At 38.3% G+C, this 25,897-nt stretch overlaps 1 protein-coding gene across 3 annotated transcripts in view; it reads right to left on the bottom strand.

Annotated features, from left to right (window-relative positions):
- Nucleotides 1-1,320: 1,320 nt before the first annotated feature.
- Nucleotides 1,321-25,897, bottom strand: part of CDK8 (cyclin dependent kinase 8) — a 75,027-nt gene continuing 50,450 nt past the window's right edge. Inside the window, exons 5-13 of one of the 3 annotated variants that reach the window (XM_082277320.1) lie at nt 21,755-21,812; nt 18,866-18,997; nt 16,819-16,962; nt 14,755-14,824; nt 13,656-13,728; nt 8,823-8,920; nt 7,376-7,454; nt 7,098-7,256; nt 1,321-2,526 (exon numbers count right to left, since the gene is read on the bottom strand). In XM_082277320.1, the coding sequence (XP_082133446.1) occupies nt 2,401-2,526; nt 7,098-7,256; nt 7,376-7,454; nt 8,823-8,920; nt 13,656-13,728; nt 14,755-14,824; nt 16,819-16,962; nt 18,866-18,997; nt 21,755-21,812 (939 nt within the window). In that variant the 3' untranslated portion in view covers nt 1,321-2,400. The remainder of the gene's footprint in view (nt 2,527-7,097; nt 7,257-7,375; nt 7,455-8,822; nt 8,921-13,655; nt 13,729-14,754; nt 14,825-16,818; nt 16,963-18,865; nt 18,998-21,754; nt 21,813-25,897) is intronic. The other 2 variants (XM_082277321.1, XM_082277322.1) reach the window with 2 other exon arrangements.

Below are 25,897 nucleotides of genomic sequence, written 5' to 3'. Positions count from 1 at the left end.
CATCTACTAAAAATGAAAATACGAGTGAATGAAATTGAGAGTAGTAGGCTATTCAAAACTAAATGCAGAATATAATTTAGTTTTATTGTAATTAGTTGATAAGCTGCCTCTTAATCTCAAATATATTCTTAATAAGAAAATTAAATTCAAGCATAAACTAATGTCAAGAGCACCTTTTGTCAGCTGGATGCATTTCCTTTTGCAAAAATGAAATTAAAGCAAGCCGGCTACTACTGTCTCAACTGGAGACATCACAATATAGTGGTATCAAATAAAAGTCTGCTGTCACATGAATAATATTATCTATCATGCATTAATATGAATATGCATCAATAGGAAACAAAAATCTGGGCCAAGAGCAATTTAGCAAAAAAAAAAAAAAAGTTACTCTTGGCACCATGTGAGTACCTGGGAACAGTGTGGAGATAGTGAACAGGCAAGCGTAAAGCCTATATATAAATTAAGGATAAAAACTAAAAATGCTTTCACTTGAAAAGCAAACCGTGAAGTTTAAGGCACTCCCACCTGTATATTCATTTGTTCCAGAAACCAAGGAAAGACAGATTTTGACACCTCTTATGTCAAAATAACGAGGGCATCGTACGGTATCATAAAAGCAGCATAAATTCTGCACTCAGAGTTTCTTCTTTAGTTTAAAGTCCCCTGAATACTTGAACCTGTGCTCCATCCACTCAGATGGTTTTATCTTCACCTCAAATATGGTTTGCCTCTCAGGCTGGCTAACAATTTGGTTTTTGTTTTGCCCCCCATCGGCATCTCAGTGCATTTGGATGAATCACACCAGTTGATATTCACACTACATGAAGCACCTGCAGAAAAAAAATCCTGCGTGTATTACATATATTTATGTCAAAATCATGGTGTGGTACTACCTACCAAAATAAGAATGAGCTACAGAAACCTCAGAAGAACTATCCAGACAGGAATGCCTCTGGATTTTGTAGATGAAGAGGAGTTGTCTGATCTAGGGAATGTTGCTAGTAGTAAACCCACTTTTAAAGTATCTCCAGCTGATCAGCTACATGGACAGAATAAGAGTAATGACATTTTTTCTGCTGTTTAAAGGAAAAATCATCCTTCTCACCAGTTAACAGAAGCCTGCCTTGCAAGAAAAATTTCCGCTGGATGCTGTTTCTCAGGACACAACCTGATCCAGATGTATGGATGGGGGAGCAGGGTGTTTTCACTGATAAAAAGGAATACAGGCAAAAGTCATATGCAGATTTATGAAAAATAAATTTATTACATAACACCTTGTTTTAACAATGTTTGATTTTTTTTTTACTCAGAATACTTGTGTCATTCATGTAAAATAGTTTGATACAGTACATTGTATGTAAGTTTTTCCTCATAAATTCTAAGGCTCTCCTAACACCTTGTTCCTCTGCAGTAGGAATGGCACCCCTAAACAACGTGCGAACATTAAAAAAAAAAAAAATTAACTGAATAAAATTTAAAATCCACTACACCAAGCTGGTTCTCAAAAATCATGACAAAATATCTGAATGGATGCCGCACCTTTTTAGGAAATATCATTCATGCTTTTTTAATCCCAAAGCATGCTCACAAATCATTAACACCAACAGGAAAAAAATAAAACACTGTCTATGACAATCATTTTAGTTTGTTTGCTGAACCAAACATGTTTATATCAATGACAACATACTTATTTTACTATCAAATAGCAGCTTTAATACCAGTCAAGTCATAGATTTCAAAACAAAAACAAAAACTTACGTTGGAAATAAATCTTTGGGACGTTTGTAATTGCTGGGGAAAAAATGCAAACGCTTTCATGTTCTTAAAAAAATCTCATCGTAGCAATCGTGTCGGTCATGAAACATTGATCTAGGTGGAAAATGAACCAACCCACAAAAGTCACTAAAAATAAACGTCTATCAAAACTGTCTGAGAGATGGTTAGTTTGCTTTTTTGCCATGGTAACATATACTGTATGTTTCAAGTACCAGTTCAAAGATGTCGTGTACTATTGGTCAGATAAAGTTGTTACATCAAGAGAATTCACCACATACGACAACAAAAATGCTTGCCCCTAGCACATTTCACAGCTTCAACTGCTACAGACTGTCACTGAAAAAAATGCATCGGTCAGTCTGAACCATGTCAAGTAAACTACAGAAGTAGCATATCCACAACACAAACTGTGCTAGCAACTTTCTTTTCAAGTCTAACCCCAAAACCAGGTACAACGTGGGAGCCCCCACTCGGCCCTGTGGCAGGGGATGGGTCGTGGCGGTCGGACAGGTGGGAGGTGTGGTTGTACAGTACATTCTCTGGCCCAAGCCGGGCTCCTGGCACGCAGCCGTGCGGCCGGTCCTGCAGCATTAGCGACGGCGCAGCAACGGCACCGGGTGCAGCTCAGTACCGGTGCGTCTGGTGCGAGTACTGCGGCGGCTGCTGGGAGGTAGCTGAGTATCCCATGCTGCTCTGTGGCTGCGATGTGCTTGGTCCAGGGTTGGGGTAGGCAGCATGGGGGTTGGAACGCTGCAGGGAGGAAAGCACAGACACACGACCCTTTGTAACACGGACATCGCGAGACAACTGCACCTACTGACTCGTTTCTTCACGAGGCACCCAGCGCACACGGCCTCAAAGCAGCTGCACTTCCAGGCTTCGTTTCACTTACTCTGTTTACAGCAGGTAACCGGCATCAGGAATAGCAGACCAGAAAGTGACAGCTGCCAGCCTTCTGTTATCCACTCTAATGGCCTCCTGTGAATCTTCACCCATCACAGTCATACCTCCAGCCAACCCTCCAGATGGCTACAATGCACCTGCACATGACACTGGGCTACCACCACTCATGGAAGTGGTCTTCTCCACTTGCTCCCTTCTCCTACCAAGAGGGTAGGCTGGGGTGGAGGTCCAGACAAGGCATCTTACTGCCGATGAGCCACTCTGCCTTATTCTGGAGATCGTAGAGCATATACTTGCCACCCTTTTGTGTGACCTAGGAGTACAGGCTGAGAGCACTGTGACTGGGCTAAGGGGTCATCTATCAGCAGCATTAAATACTTGAAGGAGAGTTTAAAGACAACAGCAACATGTTCCTCAGTGGAACCATATATTTCAGGGAAAAATGTCTTTAGATTGTGGCTTGGGAGGTTCAGGTGGGACACTGGAGAAGGGACCACTAAGGGACCAGTACAGCACTGGAAGAATCTGCCCATAGAGTCTGTGAGGTCTCTGTTTATGAAGGTTTTTAAGACTCAGCTGAACAAAGCCATGCTAACCCAAGTGAGTCAGAACTAGCAACAGCCCTGCTCCCAGTGGGAGACTGAGCTAGATGGTTTCTAGAGGTCCCTTTCAACCAGAACTCCCACAATTATTTATTGAGTGGAGCATCCATCATTACAAGAAGCTCTCAGCAAACCAGCAACTGCCTACTTCAATCTTAACCTGGAAGTTATTATTTACTGATCATGTGTTATAAAGGAAAGAAGGACTGCCTATGAGATTTGCAATCTAAGTATGTGACCCCTTAGTAGCATCGAACATCATTAAATTAACAGTGCATTACTGTGCTGGTTTACATTCATGTTAAGGTTTACATGCCCTCACAAACTTGGCAGTATTTAGAAACTGTGTCACTTCTGAATTCTTGGTATCACAGGACATATGTTTTTTAGGAAAACTTCTAGAAAAGTTCTGGAAACTTCTCTAAAGTGACTATTCCAGGACTAGGGTATTGCTACTGAGACCTGAATAGCAAAAATTGTGGTGAACCAATGCCCTGAGAAAGTAAAATATTAAGTGACAATATAAAGCAAAAAAACCCTTTTTTTTCCTTGCTGTACAGCACTTGGAAGAGAAGCTATACCCAGGATGCTGAGACGATGGCAGAAATAAAAAAAGGCCTACTCTACTTGTTAACACACTCCTAAGACTGAGCTAACATGTCTAGAGAAAAGAGGCAGAAATGGCTGGACCAGCACTTAGTATCAGTACGAACAAACCAGCACTGCTGAATGGCACCATTAGCACAGTGACTGAACTTTGTGACATTTGCCTTCAGCCCTCAGAGAAAGACTAAGTCACTCATCAACAGAAGGGTCACAGCTCTGAGTCACCCTTCTCCATGTTACAAATACAGGATGTACTTCAGAGGGCAAAAATCTTGAATGTTGGTTTTGCCCACGTGTGGCTCCTGTATGTAGGAAGCCATCACAAGTTTAACCACTTAAAACTGACCATTCATTTCAGTAGTGAAACACTCTCTGCATCCTGACTTCTAAAACAGATCTTATTTTAAGACAGAGGCAATGAAAAATCAGTTTCTTTCATGACACCAAAGCAACAAATGGCTTTTGTTTAAGAACAAAAGTAAATATCCAATCCTTTCTAAATACCATTAAGCACCCAGAGGGTTATCACAAGCAAAAGCTCAGAGTAGTGGAATTGCTCCAGCCTGTTTAATCACACTGCCTTTGGGAGTGTCACATTGCAGATTTAAACAAGGAGGCAAGGAAGTCTGTGTGCCATGTGCCTACTATTTTTATGCGTGGCAGAAAAGGATACAAGGTCAATGTGCCCTGCAGAGAGTAATTTGACTTCTGAGTGAATGTAGAAACTGTCTTAGTGTGCCTTGCCCAGGAGATGGCAATCCTTCTTCACAAGCCTTTTATGGGGAATTTGAGCAAATCAAATGAAGAACAAAGGAACAGGTGTTTGATTAAAACAGAAGGCTGTATTGTAATGTTTGTTTGCCATCTCCTCAAACGGCTGGATCAGAAGCAAAAAATGTGAGGAATTTTTTTCAGGGAGACCTGAAACCATCAGTAGGAAACTCTTAACTGCTTTTGTTCTAGTGCTAGCAAGTTCAGGTCTCCTCTCTTTGATTATCATGTTTTCCAGACACCTAAATCAGAAAAAAAATCTACTGACTGCCTCTTTGCAAGGTAGGAGGAAGAAGATATTTTTTCTTTGAAAACCAGGTATTTCCCCTCCTGGAGAGACAGCAAAAAGATTGGTCAAAAGTAGTCAAGTCACCAGTAAGAGCTCCTGAGACAGAAAAGCAGCAGTTGTCATTATCTTAAGGGAAAAGTATTCTGAAATTATATTTGTCAACAAGGGCTGCCCCCAGCTGTAATTCCAGGATGGATATCTGAGAGTACAAAAATTTTGATGAGCATGAGCTGAAAGCAAACCAATGCCAACTCCAGCTGAGCAATTTGAGTCCTCTGATTTGACAGCCAGCAAACTTCAGCTCTGGCTCACAGAACTACGAGCTGAAGTTTGTTCCAAATGCCACGATGCAGCAGCAAAATGAGGTGAAGGGCATGCAAATAGGGCACGTAAATGGGGCTCCCTGACACTGTACACACAACCTCTGGCATCAACCTCCTTAGACGTGTGACTCCACCGGAGGGCAAGATTAAGAAAGCTACAGTTGCATTTGCCTTCTGCTCTGTGTGTGTGTTTTTAAGAAGTGGTAGGAAGAGCCAATTAAAAGGCCAAAACAGCAATCGACTGCAGCTTGCCAAATTGAAAGGGATGAAACTCCTCTAAGAGTGCTTGTGACGGATAATCCTACTAAAAGAAAGATGACATTTATACTTAGAGGCACCCCACCCTGCAGAACTGTAGTTAAGGCTCACCACTGTCTCAAACAGCTCTAAAAATGTATCTTGTTCAAGGAGAATGACTTGCAAACTGATGTGTTATTGATGTCCTGGGAAAAACTGAACAAAGGCACTTGGGGACTATATGAAGGAGCTCACAATAAAGCTCTTGAAAATGATCTCATTTTACATTTTCATGGTACTTTCAAGTTTTGGCCAATGCTGAGAGTACACAGATTTAGGTAAGGATGAGTGTAATGTCTCCAGGCAGCTTCTGAGGCTATCTGGTACTCTGAGGAACAAACTCTGAAATGCAAGACTTCAAAGCCCACTGGTGGTTCATGGAGAAGCTGTATCAAACTGAAAGGCAAGTTGACAGAAGCAGCTTTACTCCGTTTCTTAACTCTCCCTACGTTTTGCTACATAAGCCCAGCTAAGTGGGTTTCCATTATCAGGGTCTCACATTTAGATATTAATCTTTAAATTAACTGAAAACATTGCCAGTAGTTTCCAACTTCCCCATCTTTTGATTTCATCCAAGACTGTCTGCCAACTGGCTGCCTGTACTGTGCATTCCATGTGAATCAGTATGCAATAGTTCCTGCAGGCTAACATTTCCAGCAGCATGCCTCCTCTTGAAATCTTCTATTCCCTACGCTTCCAAAAATCTGCTATTCTCTAACTGCTCCTGTGAATCATCTGAAGTCTTCCCTGCTCCTCTTCTGTAATTTCTTAGCTTGTATTAACTAAAGCTTGTCCTTAACTCTCTCCTCCCCAGTCTCCAGTAGTAGCCTCATCCAAACCCAAAACCTCAGGTATCATTCCTTGGGATGACTAAGATATTCTTATACTCCAGGCTCTGATTTTTTAACGTCTGACCACAAGTGCAAACGTGGGAAATTTTCATGTTTTCCTCAAGTTTCTTTTCCCAACGTGTCTCCTCATCTTCCTCATTCATTCACTGCCACCACTTCACCTATCTTCAGATCTGTAATATTTGGCTTACTCAACCTGGAATCTCCCTTGGTCTTCAAAAGAAAGATTATGACAGCATCATGCCAAGTCTTTGTCATCCAAAATACTGTTTCCACATCCATTTACCCAACTAAAATACTTGTTCAGATTCTTATTTCACAGCTTTTTTACTGCAGTATCCTCTACCTCCTACAATTACAGGCTTCTTCAAGCAAGAAATGGCATTTTCAGGTGATACAGAGCACAGCATAACAGGCTCCTAATAACCATTAGCATTCCCTAATATGAAGGTAATAATTAGTAACTCTAATGATGTCTCATCTTTATTTCCTTACTGCTAACCTAAAGAGCATCAGGATATCAGCAAACCATCAACTAAATACATCTGAAAAAAAATTCGAAAGATGCCAAAAAGTAACTGTTAATACAGTGACATTTACAAAATTACTTTTTTAGTTTGAAGAAACAGTGCTCTAAACATGAAAAACAAATACACAGTATGTGAATAAAACAAAATACCTGATAGTCTGAGGTCATAATAAGTCCACCTGAGGTAGTGGTAGGAGGAACAACTCTCACTTTTTTCAGTGGGGGTCCCTGTGTGTGACTGTTGTCTTGGTTCCCTGGATGACCAGTTCCATTAGTATGGTTATTGCCCTGCTGCTGCTGCTGGTTCTTCTCAATTGTTTAAACACAAAGAAAAATTTCAACTCAAAAGCAGTACATGATAGAACATGAAATCAGGAAATAGTGTAAAAGCCAGTGAAACATGATGATACTGTTCTTCTAGTACTTACTTTGTCTCCTTTATCATCTGGTTCTTCTTCTGTTAAAAATTCTCGTTTTGGGTAAGGGATTTGACAACCTGCAAAAACACTGTCCCCCAAAAAAGTCTATTTATCACTGTATTAGAACAGAAGGGTTAGACCTGTAAGATTCCCACTTCACCCATGCTAGTTTCAAGTTGCCTGAGCCATCACTTAATACCTGTAACTAATGGAGAAGTTTTCCCTGTCTGACTATCACCATATTCTAAGCTTAGTAAAAACATATTCACATTCAATTTTAATGTTCAGTTGACTCTTATACACTAACTTAAGCTTATAAAAAAAATAAATTTTTTGTTGGTTAGAAAGGTACATCACCTGCTAGGTATCTGCAAGGGCACAAAGAGCTATCTTACTACAGCTATTGTGTAATTCACAATCTCAGGATTAACTAAAAGTATTCCTGGAAGCTTCACTGACTATTAATAAAACCACCTGGAAAAAAAATTTAAAAGTAACTAGAAATTTCACCTGTCAATTCATATCTCACCGTCTACATGGATTCACTACTGCTACTGAAAGCTAATATTTACCTGCCCTTCATCAGTAGAATGTATTTATAATAAAGTCTCTGTACACCGGTTAGCAATACTCATTGTGTATTCACATTAAAATGTCAACCTAAATTTGAGAAAAAAGCCAAACACCATTCTAAAAGCAGTTTCTGCAACAATCATTCACATGACTTTAAATCACAGAGACAGGTCAGGAGATGCTATAAATAATTCCGTGGGTTTTAGTGAAATAATTTCATTTTTAATTAATTCCTTATAAGTATACATATTTTATAAATTCTTCCCTACAGAAGGGTAGAAAATCACACACAGGATGTACTAATAGCTTTCCTAAAAGGGTGTACAGTCATGCTCTCGGCCTAGTCTTTTGGAAGAGGGGCTTAATTTTTAATGAAATCATTCATTGTCCATACATTTTCTCCCTTTTGTAAACCTGCCTGTGCAAACAAAAAAGAGGAGTGTCTACAGAAAATGGATTTAAGTTGTTAAGGATGACAGCACAGAGACACAGAGTTGACTTTCCCCACCCACTGAATTTACAACAAAGGCTAAGACAAAAATGTAAACTAATTAGAGACTGTCATCTGGCATTCTGGAGCAGAGAAGTGGACCTGCGGGCACTTAGCAGTTGTCTACCAAGATCTGTAGCATGCATAATCAACCTGTCAGTGAGTAACAAGATTAGTGCTGCAACTAATAGGATCAAAGTTCCATAAAGCAAGAGAATTAATAAAAATACTACTTAATTTTAAAAACCACGAATGGCATTTTACTGGTTATAGCTTTATTCGGTTGTTAGACAGTATTTAGCTCAATATTCACAAACATACTTAGGGCAGAGAGAAAGCACAGTTCTAAAGCATCTCTGAATGCACTGATAGGTTAATAAACTGACCACTTACTCAGATGTGGGAAGAGGATCTTCCAAGAAGTAAGGATCCTGCATAGCCTGTTCTGAGGTAATTCTCTTTATTGGATCCATAGTGAGCAATTTCTGAAGCTGAAAAAAAAAAGAAGGTAAAAACCTTTACATTACCAAAATCATTTATAGAAACTTCACTGTATTCCTGAAAGACAAGATGATACAAATGTGTCTGAACTCAAAAGCCTAACCATAAATGGCATAACCACACTCTTCTTTCCTGTTAAAATAGCAACTTCATTTCCTATCAAAGAACACCTATTTTCACTTGCAAAGCTCAGGACACTCAGTTCCGGTCACAAGTGTGGTACCAAAACATTCGGAAAGTTTCCACAATGTACTAGCAACTTTAATCAGGAAATAATTTGCGCTGGAAGGGCCTTTTCAAGGTCAGTCAGCCCAACCACCTGCCATGGGCAGGGACACCTTTAACTACACCAGGTTACTCAGAGCCCTGTCCAGCCTGACCTTGAACACTTCCAATGAAGGGGCATCCAGAACTTTGTGTAACCTGTTCCAGTGCCTCACCATTCTCTGAATAAAGAATTTCTTCCTAATATCCAATCTAAATCTACCTTCTTTGAGTAATAAAGCCATTCTCTCTTGTTCTATCAAAAAAATGCTCCTCTCCAGCTTTCCTGGAGACCCCCTTCCAAGTACTGAAAGGTGCTCGAAGGTCTCCTGGGAGCCTTCTCTTCTCCAGGCTGAACAAACCCTGCTCTCTCAGCCTGTCTTCAGAGCAGAGGTGCTCCAGACCTCTAAGCACCTTTATGGCCCTCCTCTGGACACAGCATCCCAGGTGGCGTCTTGTGAACTAGGAACAGCAGACCATAAGGATTTTATTTAGCTCTAGTGCTGAGCTGCAGTGATGCATTCTTAAACTATGTGTTTCTCATTCAAAAAGTCTGGTGTACATGCATATACTTCTCTCCAGCAGCTGTGTGGAATGCAGCTGTGCTGGACAAGCAACATGAGATAACCTGTGAGTTTTCATGTTTCACCAATACAACACAGTGCCCAAGGCAAAACTACACCATGACATACTGTCAGAGACAATGGTCTTTAAAAGAAATGCTTCACTTCCAACCTGTAGTGGGGTTTTTAAAAATTGTGGATCTAACAAGAAACTACATATGTAAATAATATTAATTTAAATTTCCTGTTCATACTTTTTACAGGATTCATACATTCACCTTTTTAAAAAGATCCAGTGTCATGATCTAAGTCTGAACTGGTCATCTCCTTTCACTAGCTACTAAGTGAGCATTCATAACCACAGTGCAAATCTCCACACCTCAAAAGCTGAAGTTAAGAAAGTACATTTCCCCCCTCAGCCTTCCGTTTTGACGGCATGGTTAAGAACGTGGTAACTATGATTACCACCATCAGTACAGTTTTGTTTTTCAAATCATCCACAAGGACTCACAGTAAGTTATTTCAGCTCTCTGAGTCTACATTAAGTTTTTATAGAATAGCATGCTGAATGAGCCAGAAAAGGCAAAACATGACAAAGAACTGCCAACACACTAAAAAACACAAATAAAAAGCACTGCAAGATTCTAGCATAATTTCTGGTGACTGGATTCTAGAGCTGTCCATCACATGCTGACAAGACTTGGTCCTGATCAGCCACACAAAAAAGAAATCACAAATGATTGTGCAACCATTATCCACCCAGGGGATCAAAACTTTGGTTCTGCCCCCTTGTACAGGTGCCACACAGAAGTGAACCTTCCTCTTATTATTACAAGTATTTTTTATTTTAAAAACTGCTTGATGTAAAGATCACCTGGCTAAATGACACAATAAAAATGCAGTAAACTTCAAACATCATCAATGAATGGGACAATCACTACAGTTCATATGGACCAAACTAACCACGTGGAAGATCAAGAATCACTAAATTAACCAGAAACAGCAGCTGTTTTCCATTCTCTAGGGTGTAAGTAAGTACGAAAAAAAAAATCAAGAATGTGGAAGTGGGAAAACAGTAAGCTGCAAAAGCAGGAAAGAGCCAAAGTTTTCTTAAGTTAACACATCAGTTCTGTATGTGAAAAGGGACCGTGTACATGAATGTCTGTAAAGAGGAGAAAAAAAACTGGTTCATTCAAGTTGGGAAATCAAAGCATTTTATTTTTGTCACTGACAACAATCTCTGGATTTATATATTTTAAGACCGTAGATTATAAACAGCGTTTTTAATCTGTTCTGATGCAGAGAGTAAGAGGAAAAGATACTTGTATCTTAATAGTTGTGAAAGGGTAAGATCTTGGAATACCTCTGGAAGAACTGGTAACCAAGAAATTCACTGAACTTGTTCAGACTTTGCTGTAGAGGCCCAAGGCATTCATCTGCAGTTGAGTTTAGCCTCAAACAACAAGAGCAGAAACCTAAGGCACATTCAAATTTTGGCAGCTCATGAACAGTATTTTAAGATGTTATTCTGGAAAGCTCAGGTTTTTTAAATAGGTTCCAGTGAACTGTTCTGACAGACAGCAGTGAGCAGAAAACTGAGAAAATTCTATTACAGCTAATGAACTTCACAGTACTTCTCTCACATCCAGATCTATGGGAGGTACAAAAGAACACAGCTACATCCACACTACTGAATACCCTGACTGCTTTTTAGCTCCCTTGACACTGACTGACACCATCCAAATTGCACAAAGCTCCCTCTCTTGCCATCAGCTGTGTTGAGTGAAGGTGGGTGAAGTACCACTTGAGGAATATGTTCAGTCTGGGGTCCACATCCACACTCCCCTTCTGATCCTGCTGTTCAGCACTAACAGATGTAACCAAGGATGGAAGTGTGCCAGTGGTCTGGTAAAGGACAGCATTCCTTGACTCTGCATTTTAATGCAACCACTGCTTTTTGGTACAAACATGCTGAACACGTTCACACAGTTACAATCCCCTTGTGCTACAGAGAGAAGAGAAAATCCTGCAGTAAGTGTTTCAAACTATTTTCATCTGACCATTTTATGTCTAGTTTTGTTGCTCCATTGAAAACAATTTCTAATCTTGCAAGACAGAGAACACATGAGAAATTTCAGATTGGTTTGGACAGAGCATGCACAGCTTGTACGAGAAGCTAGCTCATTCAGAGAAAGTCTTACTATGGGCCTCCCTCAGAGAGGATTGGTCTCCTTGCTTACGTACACATCTCTAGTTAATTTCACCAACTTTTAACTTCAGAGAGCAGAGACACTTCACAGTAAATGACGCCGAACAGTACAGCTGCAATCATTACCTGATTCAGCTGGTTGTACTTTGGGGTTTAATCTGAACCTTAAATATATGCTCTATTTTAGACTGGCTGAAGTATAACTTATCTGCTTGAAAACCCCCATTCAAACCTGCTCAAGCAGTATGCCACAAGAAAAATACTGCATCAGATCTGGTCTGACTGAAGGATAAATTCCAGAATTTATATGGAGGGAAGAGTATGGAATAGAAAAGAGACAGCTGCTTAAAAACCCCTTGTGTCTGATCATCTGGGAAGGTACAGCTTCCGATGACTTGAGCAAAAGCCACGTGGCCCTCAGACACCCAGGCCTCTCCATCATCTTCTCCCTTCTTTCCAATTTATTCTTCTCACCTCCAAGAAGAAAAATCTTCTCCTTTTCCTCCCTCACTCCCATCGACCTCCCAAATAATCTATTTACTTTATCATTTGAGCCTGAAAACATTTAATCTGAGTAGGAAACATCAGGATAAGGAGGATGAACATTCAGAAAGACTAGACACCCTTAAACTCTTTCTTCTCCATACATAAATACATATATAGGCTGTCTTGTAGCAACTTAAATGTTCTTTATAACACGGACAAAAAGGCTCAGTACTGTAATTTCTGAAACAACAAGACAAGCACTTCCAGGGCTGAGCTAGTGCATAATTTTTACTGGAGTCTTCATAAAATGTTACACATTCTAGAGAGGAAAAAATTGTTGTAAGGGCTCTACGAAGTATTCATAAGAAAGCTACAAAGATTAGTGAACTAGGAAGACTATAAAAATTTTCCAAACTACATGTCCAAGTCTTAAGTCAATTTTCTTTTTAAGTCTGTAAGATGCAAACTTGTATCGTATCATAGCATGGTTTGGGTTGGAAGGTACCTTAATGACCATCTTGTTCCAACACCCCTGCAGTGGGCAGGAGCACCTTCCCGGTTGGTCCAAGTCCCATCCAACCTGGTCTTTAAACTCTTCCAGGGACGGGGCATCCAGAACTTCCCTGTGCAACCTGTCCCAAGTGCGTCACTATCCTCACAGTCAATAATTTCTTCCTAATATACAATCCAACTCTAGCTTCTTTCAGCTCAAATCCATTACCCCATGTCCTATCACTGCTTGTCCTTGCAACAAGTGTCTACAAATGCTCCCTTTACATATTGAAAGTCTGCTCTAAGGTCTCTTCAAAAGCTTAAAAATGAATATGCAAAAAAAAAAAAAAAATCAGGCATATAGGAATTTTTTAGAAGCAAAAAAATAAGCTATTGAAAGTATGCAAAGCAGCAAAATGGCTACGGGTTGCAGCAAAACTGCAAATATAACTACAGGCTAACATGACCTAAACAAAAAAACTTCAAAATTACTTGATACTGAACCTAATCCAGTGAATGACACTCAGAATCATTTCATCAATGTGAGAAGGTAAAGTGATTTTGCAATTTTCAGATTGCAGAGTTCAGTTATTCCTAACTTTATTTATAAAGTAAAGTTAGTTACAGTGGACTTGACATCAGCTCAACTCTTACTTCAAACATCTGTAAATTATACAAGGGATTTGATTTTTTATGTATGCACAAACTTACCAAGTGGAATGCCTTACTATCCGGTTTAACTTTATGTTTTTCCATATATTTGATAAGGCTGCAGTTGGTATACCTAGAACAGGAAAAAAAAAATTTATTTCTAATATGCAAATCATTGATACTGTAAAACTTCCTTAGTAGCCACAAAACATATTAATAAGAACAGCTTAGTCTCCCTGCAAATCCAGTAAGAAGGGAAAAACTACAACTACCAACACCAGAGACTGCTTGAAAATCAGAACTGCAGAAAGGCATGTTTCCCTCATATCCTTATAAAAGCACATCACATTCACACAAAAAGCACACTTTTAACTCACATGCAGACAGTAAACTATCAACTGGATTTGAACTGCCTGTTAGCAATTTTACTATTACACTGTTTGATTCTGTATATTTCTCATGACAGTAGAGATAAATACTGAGCCCATCTAAACACTCTCCTGCAACCTCCAGTTTGCTACAAAAGCATTCATGAATTTACTTTTTTGGAAGAGAAACTAAAAAAAAAAAGGTTTCTAAATGGTTACAATAGCATGGCAGGTGCAAGAAAGGTATGTAACTGTACAGCACAGAAATCATGCAACAGGGTGGCATTTTAAGTGCACGTATTAGCCTGTGGCAATGTGACAGCAAAGCTGAAGGGTATTTTCTTCTTTAGTCTTCATAAGCTACCCTAGACACCAAACCTGACAATTATACCCACTGTTTGCTGGAAATGGTGCAAGGTTACCAGACCCCTTTCATGCAGCTATTACAGCATATCACTGCCAGTACCACAGGTTTGGGAACAGCTGTGCTTTAACACACTGTGCTTTGCAAACTTCAGAGCTGCGTGGGGTCTCACTGGCATCACCTGTTTCATACCTGCTACCTTACCCTTTACAGGCTCTCTGGCTACTCTTCTGAGCCACATCACCTCAACAGGCCAAGTTCACCACACAGAAACAACTTTGTTTTTCATTTTGCACAATCTTAAGTCATAACAATTTCCTGGTCCTTGTTTGGCATCTACATAAAAAACAATCTGACCTACAAAAAACTTAAGAGTAGGAAAGAGATATAAAATATGCTTGCTTAAGCAAGCTCATCTGAGACTTACGTGTTTCTCCGGAAATCTTTCATTAAGGTTGAATGTTCAGGCATCTTTTTTATGTCTTCCCAGTCTTTATCTGCAAAGCAGTATTAATTATTTTTTTCCCTTTCTCTCTGAGTAAAACAAAGCATTTCCAAGTATCTCCACAGCCTTGATTTTTTTTCTTTTTTAATTCTGCTTCTCCAACCTTGCAGTTACTTAGGTCTTCGTACTCTTTGGTTCCTATTCCTTCATCACCTCCTCACAATAAATCATACCAACACCTCAGAGGTTCCAGCTGTGTGCTGATTAATTCAAGAACTTGAAAAAACCAGATGCTAGCTACAGTGCCCACTAAACAACGCTGAAGAAAAACACATCAGGCCTTGTGCCTGAACCCATCAGGACTGTTATTTAATTTATTTAGACACAGCTGTGATCTCAGGACAGGAGTACACAAGACTCCAGCAAACCCTGTTTCTTCCTAAGGGATTCTCTGTGCTGACAGCACTTTTAGTTACAGAAAAATGCCCACAGATACTTCTGTAAAGTAAGAAATACTGCTAGCCAACAAAAAGTTAAGAAAAAGTAAAGTCTGCGTGCTCAAATTAAAGAAAAATTCATCTCAATGTAGACCAAGGCCGAAATGGATTTAAAAATAAAACAAAAAACTCACTCCCAGCACCTAGCCTCGAATGTCTTAAGCTCCAACTCTTGAAAAGGCTCTGTGGGCAAGTAATTTGGTTCAATTCAAATCTTTACTAAGTCTGATCACAACTGCAGAACACTGAGTTTAAAAGCATTAAATAAACAAAGAAATAAATCAGAGATAATTATTTAATTGTTACTTAGTTAAGCAAAATATTCTCCTCTTTCCTATCCCAGAGACATGTGAAACTGTTTCAGATATGGCAAGTGTCAATTAAAATGCAAAAAATATCGCTCTAATTGAATGAAAAGCATTCCTTGGTAAGAACCTAAGACCTCCAAAGGTCAAATGCAGACCATCAGAAAGGATTCATTAAACCAATCAGAAAACCAAAGTAAGACTATGATCTTTTTATGTAAGCTGTAAAAAACCAATGTAAAACCCAAATGAAGTAAGAACAGCATAAAAGGGTAAAATTCTAGTTCAAAAGCAGAAGAGGACAGTACTGCTTAAAGAAGCAAAACTAAGGACACAATATGCAAAGGCAACATTTCCGTGAATCTCGTACAACAGTACAGAAGCAATGAAGTACATACACACAAAAAAATAGTCAAAGGCAAAAAGAAGAGCATGTTTAATAACAGAATTCTAGAACCACACAAACATACAGACCACAAAATTAGTGTGAAAGGAAGAGGCAAGTTCAGAAAAACAATAAAGGAAAACATAATTAACAGTGAATGGACAACAGCAGAAACACAAGGAGTGAGGAGAAAGATAAACAAAAAGCAAAAATAAGGCCCCTTTGACTCCGACTCCTGCGATCATGTGAACACTACAAGACAAAGTATTAACTGAAGCAAGGCAGCTTGCAGAAAAACAAGATATGATCAACACTGAAGGGAAAATGCAGCAGGTGATGTCCACACAGCAATTTGTTTTGGTTCATGCAAGCAGTTCTTTCTTCCAGTTTAGAATAAAGAAATTTTCTCTATACCACCAGCCTTCCACCGGGGGGAAAAAAATTCAGTACCCTCTATTACTTCCAAATGCTATGTTTAATTTAGCATGAGTTAAACAAATGCATAATATTCACTAAAAGTATATCGTTTTGCTTGGTTTCATAAATCATCAGTTGCCTTCCAAATCAATAATCAGTACTGATGAAATGCTGAAATAGTCCTTCTCATTTTTAATCATCCACCATTAAATACAATCTTTTAAAATAATAAAGCATTGGTACACATATACACAAAGATAACCCTATCATTAATAAAAGGGCAAATACCTAATTTGACCACTAGATTCTAGATTTGTAACTCATTAAATAAAGATTGTGTTTGAACAGCTTTGTTGCTTTGATCAGCTGCCACCTTCATATGCAAAGAAAGCAATACAGATATCTTTCTTTGAACAGTGGTGATAAAAAATACAGAATGTACCTGCAGGAAATCCCATTACATTGAATATTCTGTCCAGCTGGTCATGGTGATAAGGATTACTAGTTTTGATATCTTCTTGTCGACAATGGAATATTGGCTCTGATGTTAGCAGCTCTGCAAATATACACCCTATGGCCCAAATATCTTTAAAAAAAGGAGAACAGAAATAAAAAAAAAACAAAACAAAACAACAAATGAATCTTTCCAAAAGCATCTGGATGAGGTAGAATGTTAGTGTTTAGCTTATCAAGAGATAAGGTCCCTGCATTGAAAACTTCAAGTTTCTATTGTAGAAGTGCAGTACTTGTCAACTTTTTCTATTAGCTATGGATTGAGGTACCCAACTCAGTAACTACACAGGAGCTGCGACAGTATCATACAAGTTTTTGTGGGGTTTTTAAGTGTAGCTACCATTTAACATTGTAAAAAAGTTATTTGGTCAAGAAAAAAAGTGAAGAAAACTATTGGGGTGACTGTCAACGCACAAAACACAAACAAAGAAAAGCCAACCAGCATCTTGCCCATTCACTGCCACACTGTCCTGACCAAGAAATGTTCAACTGCTGATCAGCCAAGTTTGAGTAGTATTAAATGACCCCAAAAATACAGATTGAAAAGTAGTGGTATTGGAATAAACCAAATGCTATCTATAATACCCTGAAAGAGAGTAACAAGCAAATTGCTTGAAGCCCACATACCTCACAACTTTTTCATAATATTTATTGAAAAAAAAAAAAAAATTAAAACCCCACAACCTTTCTTTTAACTGTTGCTTTCCTATCTTATAATCAGATAGCCTGAATTTTCCCAGCTGTTTTCTCCATTTTTTTCTAGTATATACAAATGCAATTTTTAACTCAAAATAATGCTAGATTGAGCCTTGAATGAACAAGGTCATAAACAAGGACAAAAGCAAATAATGCAGACAGCATAACCCCACTACTCAGTGTTTTTACACAGTCATTTTTTTATCTGCACTGAAAAAATTATGTACGAAAGGCAATGACTGCCCATGCAGTTTCACACACTGCAATCAGAAGAAATGCCAGTAAAGTGAGGGAAGATGCAAATACAAAAAATTAAGCAGTTTAAAGGAACATATAAAAAATGTATCTGATCTATAAAAGAAACACAGTATTAACAGAAAAGTAAACAAGAATACATTTAAGGCATAAACATGAGAACTGCTGACAGAAACACTGATATGATCTTAAAAAAAAAAAAAAAACAAACCAAGAAAACAAGAAGATTGAGTTCTGAGGAAGCCTTTCAGGTTACAGAAACAACAATACAGTATGCTGACCTACAACCTCTCTGTCTGTGCAAAGCAAGTGGAGTAGCTGCTGGGGAAGTTATTTCCTCCCAAAATTGGTTTCCAGCCTCTAACACATCTTTTAAACCAGCCAGCAAGAGAAAAACCTCCCAGTCCTTTCCCCTACAGTCTCTGTCCCTTCCATAGCAAAGCTGATCAATCCAGTAAAGATGAATCTCCCTCCAGTCCGCGGCTGAGCTGTTCCCCCTGTTCTACAGCCCACAACAGCTCTGGCCATCCGTCATCTGTCTTTGAAAAAGACACAGAGAGGCTAAAATGCAGCTTACTTTTACAGCTTAGCTTCAGTGCAGCCACTATATTCTCCACTCTGTACATTCCTTATTTCATGTATTTATTACACTAGGTAATAACCTCTGCAATAAAATTAATGCACTGTGCCTCACAGTCATCCTAATATGAATTCTACTAGCAGTTCAAAGCTGCTTCCATATTTTTTATTGCCTCTAACAGCATTTATGAAAGTCTTGTGTGAAAGCCACAAACTAAGACTGCATGCAGGGCATTTGGAGCCAAAACCCAGTAATAGATTTCATTTCTATATATAGCCTGAGATCACAGTAAACTAAACAATTTGTCAAAGATGTACGTTTCTTCAAGAAACAAGTAATGCACCTTTAACTCAGCTACTATCCTCTGAAAAATTTATCAAAGCTTTAATATTTGGGTACAGTTACATAAAGAACAAAATAGTACATTTTTGTCCAATTTACTTACCAATAGCTTTGGTATAATGCCTTGCTCCAAGAAGCAACTCTGGAGCTCGATACCAGAAGGTTACAACTACTGGATCCAAGTCTGCTAAAGGCTTCAGAGGTGAATTAAATAATCGGGCAAAGCCCATGTCAGCTGCAAAATTCAAAGAGAGATGCTTTAAAATTTGAGGGAAACTAACAATTTTCTTTTCTTTTTTTTTTTTTTTTTTGAACAAACTGATTGAGTTTACTTGTTAGCACTATCATCGATCCTAAGTAAAATGCAAAGGCGGACTGTAGCAGATATGAACTCTGAGCAGATTTCCTTTCTGTAGAAGTTACTGGATGGCATCACCTATGAAGTATATCATTATAAATCATTGCTAACATGAGTCATTTACAACAAAGAATTAACCATTGTTCTGAAGAAGTGCATCAACTCCTCAGGACACTGGTAAATCCTGACTCATTTTACCTGATGTTCTCTGGTAAAATACTCCCATTATCACAGGATGTTTTTTCACAAAGCAGCAATTTTTAGTGAGCAAAATGCAGAGTCTGCAAAGGTTAGAATGATTTATAATACATACGTGCACATGACAAAAGCTCCCTCCTCATGAAGTTAGCTGTAGCAAGAGTCCCTTCACACAAAAAACAGCAACTAAGCCTATAGCATCTGCCTCCCTGCTGATTTTCTATCAAGGTGCATTTCCAGTATCAATATACCAGTACTAAATACCATTCAGGCTAAGATTTTAAAGTTTTGGTTGTGGGCATTATAGAATTAAAAACTGCTTTTTAGAATTGGTACTATACAACTGCCTAGAAAGTTGTCTGAACTACTAAATATAAGTCATACAGAAAAAAATGGGCAGAGACTAAAATATGCAGCTTCTCCCCCCAGATTGCTTTTCTGACCCAGCAACCCCCAAATCCCAAGACAGAGTGACCCTATCATCTAGGGATATTCACATGCTGAGAAAGACTTGAATGAAATGAGATGAATAGCCACCCTGAGGAAAAAGGACCTACATGCTATAGCTCACTGAGGGAAAACTGCAGTGTAAATATGGGTCTCTAACTTGACTACACAATCCTTAATTATTTTTTTCATATGCATTCCTATTTATGACTGCTTTAATGCATTTAAAAAGAGAAACATTTTACAGTTTTCTACATTAAAATATCAGTTACTCAAAATTGGTCAAGTCACTAATAACTATGAATAGTAAGGAAAATTGTTGGCAGAAAGTGAATTTATGACCCAAAATTACACAGAAAGCCTATAAAAATTATTTTAAGTTAAATACCAGTTATGTATTTTTTAGAAAAATTAGTTACACTGGAAAAGTGGAAGCCCTTGGTATGTGTATAACTTCTGCATTCTTTTACTGCTGTGGCAATCTTAAGAAAATAAGAAAAAAAAAAATCTACATTTTGATAACACACTTAGAAATCCAAGGTTCCCCTCCCTCTTTCCCCACTGGGAATGGATGGCTCAGAGGACCGGTGGCCCAATACAGAATCTTTCACCTGTCCATTAAGAGAGTCTGATTTAATTTAGTTGTTTACTAAGTTATTCTCAAATTAATTCAAAACTATAAATTAAGAAATAAATGGGTGGTCTGTGTGCAATTACTAGCAAGTAGTTGTGTACAGCGAATATCACCACCACTGTCAAAAGTGAGTCCAGAGGATGATCTACATTCTCTGTTTTGGAAGCAACCCTCCATGAAGAGTAAGGTAATATGAAGAAATTTTCCCTTCTGTTGTCCGTGCTGTACCTGTTTTCTATGCAGACCTCAATCCCTGTCAACCTTAGAGCTCAGAAAGGCATTAAAAACTTTCAGAGCAGGATCTGCAGAAGCATTCAACCTTGGCCCATCGCTCCCTGGATTCCAAAGGGCAAGGGAAGGCCTAGAGCAGCACCGAACGCTCCAAGAAAATCCTACCCTGAAGCATTATACTAGTGATTAACAATATAGTTCAGATAAACAAAACAGTAAGAGAACAGAGCAACAATGCAGAAGAATAATCTCATAAAAGAAAGCCAGAGGGAAGTGAAATAGATGAACTAGCTTTAAAAAACCCTTCCAAATGGGGCTGCATTACCATAACAAATGTAAGCAGGCTGTGCATTAGTAGTCTGCTATTACAACACTGCCATGATAATGCACAGCCTAGTACAGTTTATTATTGTTAGACTACTGTTAATTTTTATTTATGTAGTTAGTTTAAAATAATTGAACTTCTACAAATTATCCTCTCACTGCAAATAGTAACTCCCACCAGAAAATGTTACAATAGTGTGGAAGTGTTGGGTCCTTTCTAATCTGGTACACCTCAGGCTAAGCATTTAGCACTAGCTCTCACTCAGCATTTTGGATGGATTTCTTTGTTCTCTGGACTTTAAAGATCCCTTGTGTTTATCTCCAAGGGATCTGCCTATTCTTTCAAGAATATTTTGTAGGCTAAATGCCATCTTTGATTCCTATAATATTTAAGGTTTGTAGCAATGAGTAGTTCCCTATTTAGATTTTTATAAGCAGCAGCAAGATGTCATGGCATTAGAGGTAAATGGAGGAACTTTTAAAATCCCATTTTTCTCCTCCTTCCTCCTAGGTAGCTGTCATCTTTAACCCCACATCAAAATCCCCCATCCCACACAAACACCCACTTAAGCAAAATATAATGACATTTTCCACTTTTTATTGATGAGGCTACAGCATTTCATTGTCAGAACTGGTACATGGGGCTAATATGATGAAGCCAGTCACTCAGAAAACAGCATTTAGGCAATGTGCCCAGGCACATACTGGTATTACAGTGACTACTTTAGGTGGTACAACTGCACCTTCAGAACATTCTAACTTAAATGCTACACTGGGACTTATCAAAGATATAAACATACCAATTTTTACTCTTCCTCGCTCAGGACCTTCACCCATAACTAAAATATTAGCAGGTTTCTGTGGAAAAAAAAATAAATATACAATACATATACCACGATAAACCTAAACATTAGTCTCTGAAAAGTTAGTTAAGCTTTGTTTTGCCAGTTTTAAATCAACTTCGTTTTGATAAAAATGACAAGTTTCTCTATCACAGTAATGCTGTGCAAGGACCCAGACACAGGCTCTCCCTGACTGCATCTTCCTCACGTTTCTTCTCGGCGTGGCTGTGCTCCAGCACCACATTCCCTACTGACACCCTGGTGTCTGTCCTCAACACATGTGAGCTGGCAGCCACTGAGTCGCTGGGATTTCTATCCAAATTGCCCTAGATCCTTTCAGTGGGAGTGGGAGGCAGTCCCACTGCTGCCCACCACCCCCAACACAGGGATGGGAAGCCAGCTCTACACCATGTTTTCCCCAGGGTCATTATGCACATTTACAGACACATTGTACATAAAAAATACACAAGTGAGATACAGATGAAACATTATCATTATCACTTGATACTGGAGAGAAAACTCATCTAAATTATTCCTATTTACAAGTGTTTACCAATTCACACAGCTGCAAAACTGGAAAGCATTGCCTTTATGTTATTTTTCTGTCTTCCCTTTGTTTGTTTTATTATGGAGGCAAGTTAAAGAACTGAGCTAGAGTTTGGCTGGTTAGAAACATGACAACTCACTTCATAATCCTCTATTTTCTGCTGTCCTGTTTCCCATAGTCCATTCTCAGCATCTGTAGTCAGAGGATTTCTCAATTCCTAACACAGTTTATATAATGAAACCTGCAGTGCTTATTTTAAGGGAAAAAAGTAAAGAAACTCACAACTAAAGCTGATAATGTATGCCAGACTTGTTCTCAAATGGAGTGATTTAGATACCCATTCATTCTGTAAATCCTGGACAAAACAGGGACTCCTATTCAGTTGTGACCTGTAAGATTATAATAAGGCTGAGTTACAGCTCTTGCTTTGCTTTTCCAGTTTAAATTGATCTGAAGATAAAGAGTACCCCAGCAAAACAGTTTAGACTACCTAAAAGTTAACATAGTAAATCCTAATATCTTAATGTGATGTCTTAAACACGTTCTAGGATATTCTCAAGCCTTTCCGGATCTATCAGGCTCTAATGTAAACACATGCAAAGAGGCAGAAGACCACAATTCAATATCAACCTAGAAGTAATTCTTATTGTGTAAAAGAAGGTACAAAAAAATTACTAATCCAGCAAAAAATTTCCTTGAGAAATTAAATTACTGTTGTTTACAAAAGGCTACAAAATGGATTTCTGAAACTCCACAATCCATGGACAAGATATGTAAAAAGAATCTGAGGTGTTTCAGTTCTGAGAACAGGTTAAGGATGGAGGATGTTATCAAAATTTAAGATATATTCCACTGTCTTTCCAACAGCAGTAAGAACAGATCCAACTTGTGCTGTATTAGCTCTGTGATTTCCAGAATTGTCCCCCATAGCACCACCACCCCTTTTTGTTTTGTTTTTTGTTTTTTTTTTTTTTTAATAAAGGCATACGCTTCAGGTAAGTATTGCTTCAACGTTAAGAAATGCAGTATGTGGGCACACAGCTCTCAAAGCATTCCATTTAGATTGCTTCTACAAAAATCCTAAAAATAAACAAGCAGCATACATCTTTAAATTCAGAGTCAGTGCTGAACTTTATGGCAATTCAATCTGCTAGGTATAAAAACCACATCATTTCACCACAGAAATCTTTCTATTGCTACACAGTGACTCAAAGAACAAATCCACATCTTTTACAAAATCTGCTTCAATATATATGGGGTGTTAACAAGCTACACACCTAATTATTATGTTTTCAGTAGCATTAACAATACATTACACAGGCACTAAAATTTTTCAGATATATTATAATACACGGATATAACATATAAAGTACCATTTTTCCCCTGCAAATTCACAGGTTGATAATATTCTACAAAAATGCTTTTAACATCCTCATGATATTTTCACCTTAAAATATTCTACTGTTTGGATTTTGGTAAGGACAAGAAGCCCTCTTCACAAAGACTGCTTTATACCAGATGACTAATCAGCACAGCACTGGGGAACAATTCCTGCACCAAAGATCATCTAACCTAAGTTCAAGGCAGGTAGAGATGAGACGAGAAAGCACAATAGGACAGTACTAGTTAGCAAAGTAAGTATCAACAGCTTGATTCACACTCAGATTTCAGAAGGTACAGAACACATTTAACAATAGAGACAATTTAGAAATCTGTGTAGGAGTCTTCTAAAGCCGCAAAATAAAAGAAAAAATCCCTCGGTGTGGAATACTCCATTCACCTTTTTCTAAAGTCAAAGGCCCTTCACTGAAACAGCTCTGTTTGGAACAGAAGATTCTTCCTACAGACAAAAATATTTATATAGTCACATCGCTGTAAAAATACAACATCACAACTCAAAAAAATAATAAATTTAAATTAAATGTCTTATTCTGGAGGCTTCCATTTCTAAAATGATTGTACGCATAGACTGGAACAACGTTTTTAGTTCAAAAAACTTTCCAAACAATGAAATTTAAATTCAATAGGCGGATATCTACCGGAAATCAGTATAGGGATAGTACTGGTATACCTAAAGCATATGTATTTTGAAGAATCCCTGAAAAACACTGAACTCCACTAACAAAAGTCAATACATGGGTTGGGAATTATTGTTAGGTATTTTTTAATCAAGTCCACTATCTGGAGAAAAAAAAACCCAAAAACTCCCCAGATTTGTCTTTTTGGGCAACTCATTACACATTAGAAACTTATTTGCAAAAAAAAAAAAAAAAAAAGCAGTCATTAGAAACAGAAGGGAGAAATCTGGATAACCATTAGTTTAATTTGTTAATTTTCAATTTAATTCTAATTATCCAGAAGAAATTGAAGTTGAAACTGCTTATTCAAATCACTTGGGCTGAGCAAGTGAAGCAAAATCTTTCAGCAGTTCTTATACTGTGTTCTGAAAACACTCTACTTTAAGGCAGCTATATTTTTTTTATAACTACAAATTATCAACTTAAAGTCCCTGATTTTTGTACTAATAAAGGCATAATTACTTTTGCCATTCAGTAAAATAATTTGTGCATGCCAGACAAATGCAAATAAGAAACCTGTTATGATCCTAAACCAAATGTGAAGAACCATGCAGTGATGTACAGCTGAGTATTTCAGAGACCAACACAAGTGTCTGGCAATTCTGTAGAACTAAATTCAAGAAAAATCACCCTTCTCCTCCCAAATCCACCTCAGCAGCAGGGGGAGAATTCATTCTCATGAAAGAATGACCTTGTGACCATGGCACAGCACTAAATCTTATCTTGTCCTATATTTGGCTTTGTAGGACTCCTTCTTATGATTCCTGGACAAGTCCTAATCTTGTGCATTTAATCACTATTACAGTTGAAAAGAGAATAAAGATCCTCACTGAAATATTTTTAGGCACTTCTAATTTAACAATTATTTGCAAAGTGCAAAAAGAAATCCTAAAAAGCAGGCTAATTTCCAACAAGGGAGGTAAAAACCCAGAGAGGTTCACAGATCTGTGAAGAACTTGAGACAGTCACCTTCACCCATCTGCCTGATTTCACACAATACTGCTCGTGTTCACTCTGATCCTGAAGTCTCTGGTGATCAAGGCTGCACAATTCCCGTGCAATCTTCTCTCTTTCATTCTTCTCCATCGCAGTGTCTTTCCTTTCCTTCTAACACAACAGACAAGGTTAGTCCCATTGCCGCTTCTGTTCTTCAGCAGCAGAAGGCACAGAAACCACTGCAAGAACTTTACACTTCCTGGGACAAACATCTCTCTTCAGTCCTATCACCTAGATTAAAAAAAACCCCAAAAACTCTCTCCTGCTCTGTTTCCTAGTAGGCTATTTTTTTTCCTGCATCTGTGATCATTCTTGCTGATTCCCTCTAGCTGTTCTGCCTTGGGCCACCCATTTCTTTGAACTCAAGTGTTCCAAATTACACACTGCTCCTGCTGAGGCTTCACTAATGCTAAATGCAGTGGAGGGATTGTTTTACATGCCTTGCGCAGCATCTTCCACTTTATATGATCCCAGCATGGT

Source organism: Coloeus monedula, assembly GCF_965178545.1.
Source record: "Coloeus monedula genome assembly, chromosome: 3".
Taxonomy (NCBI): Eukaryota; Metazoa; Chordata; class Aves; order Passeriformes; family Corvidae; genus Coloeus; species Coloeus monedula.
This window is presented reverse-complemented; position numbering and strand designations above follow the sequence as displayed.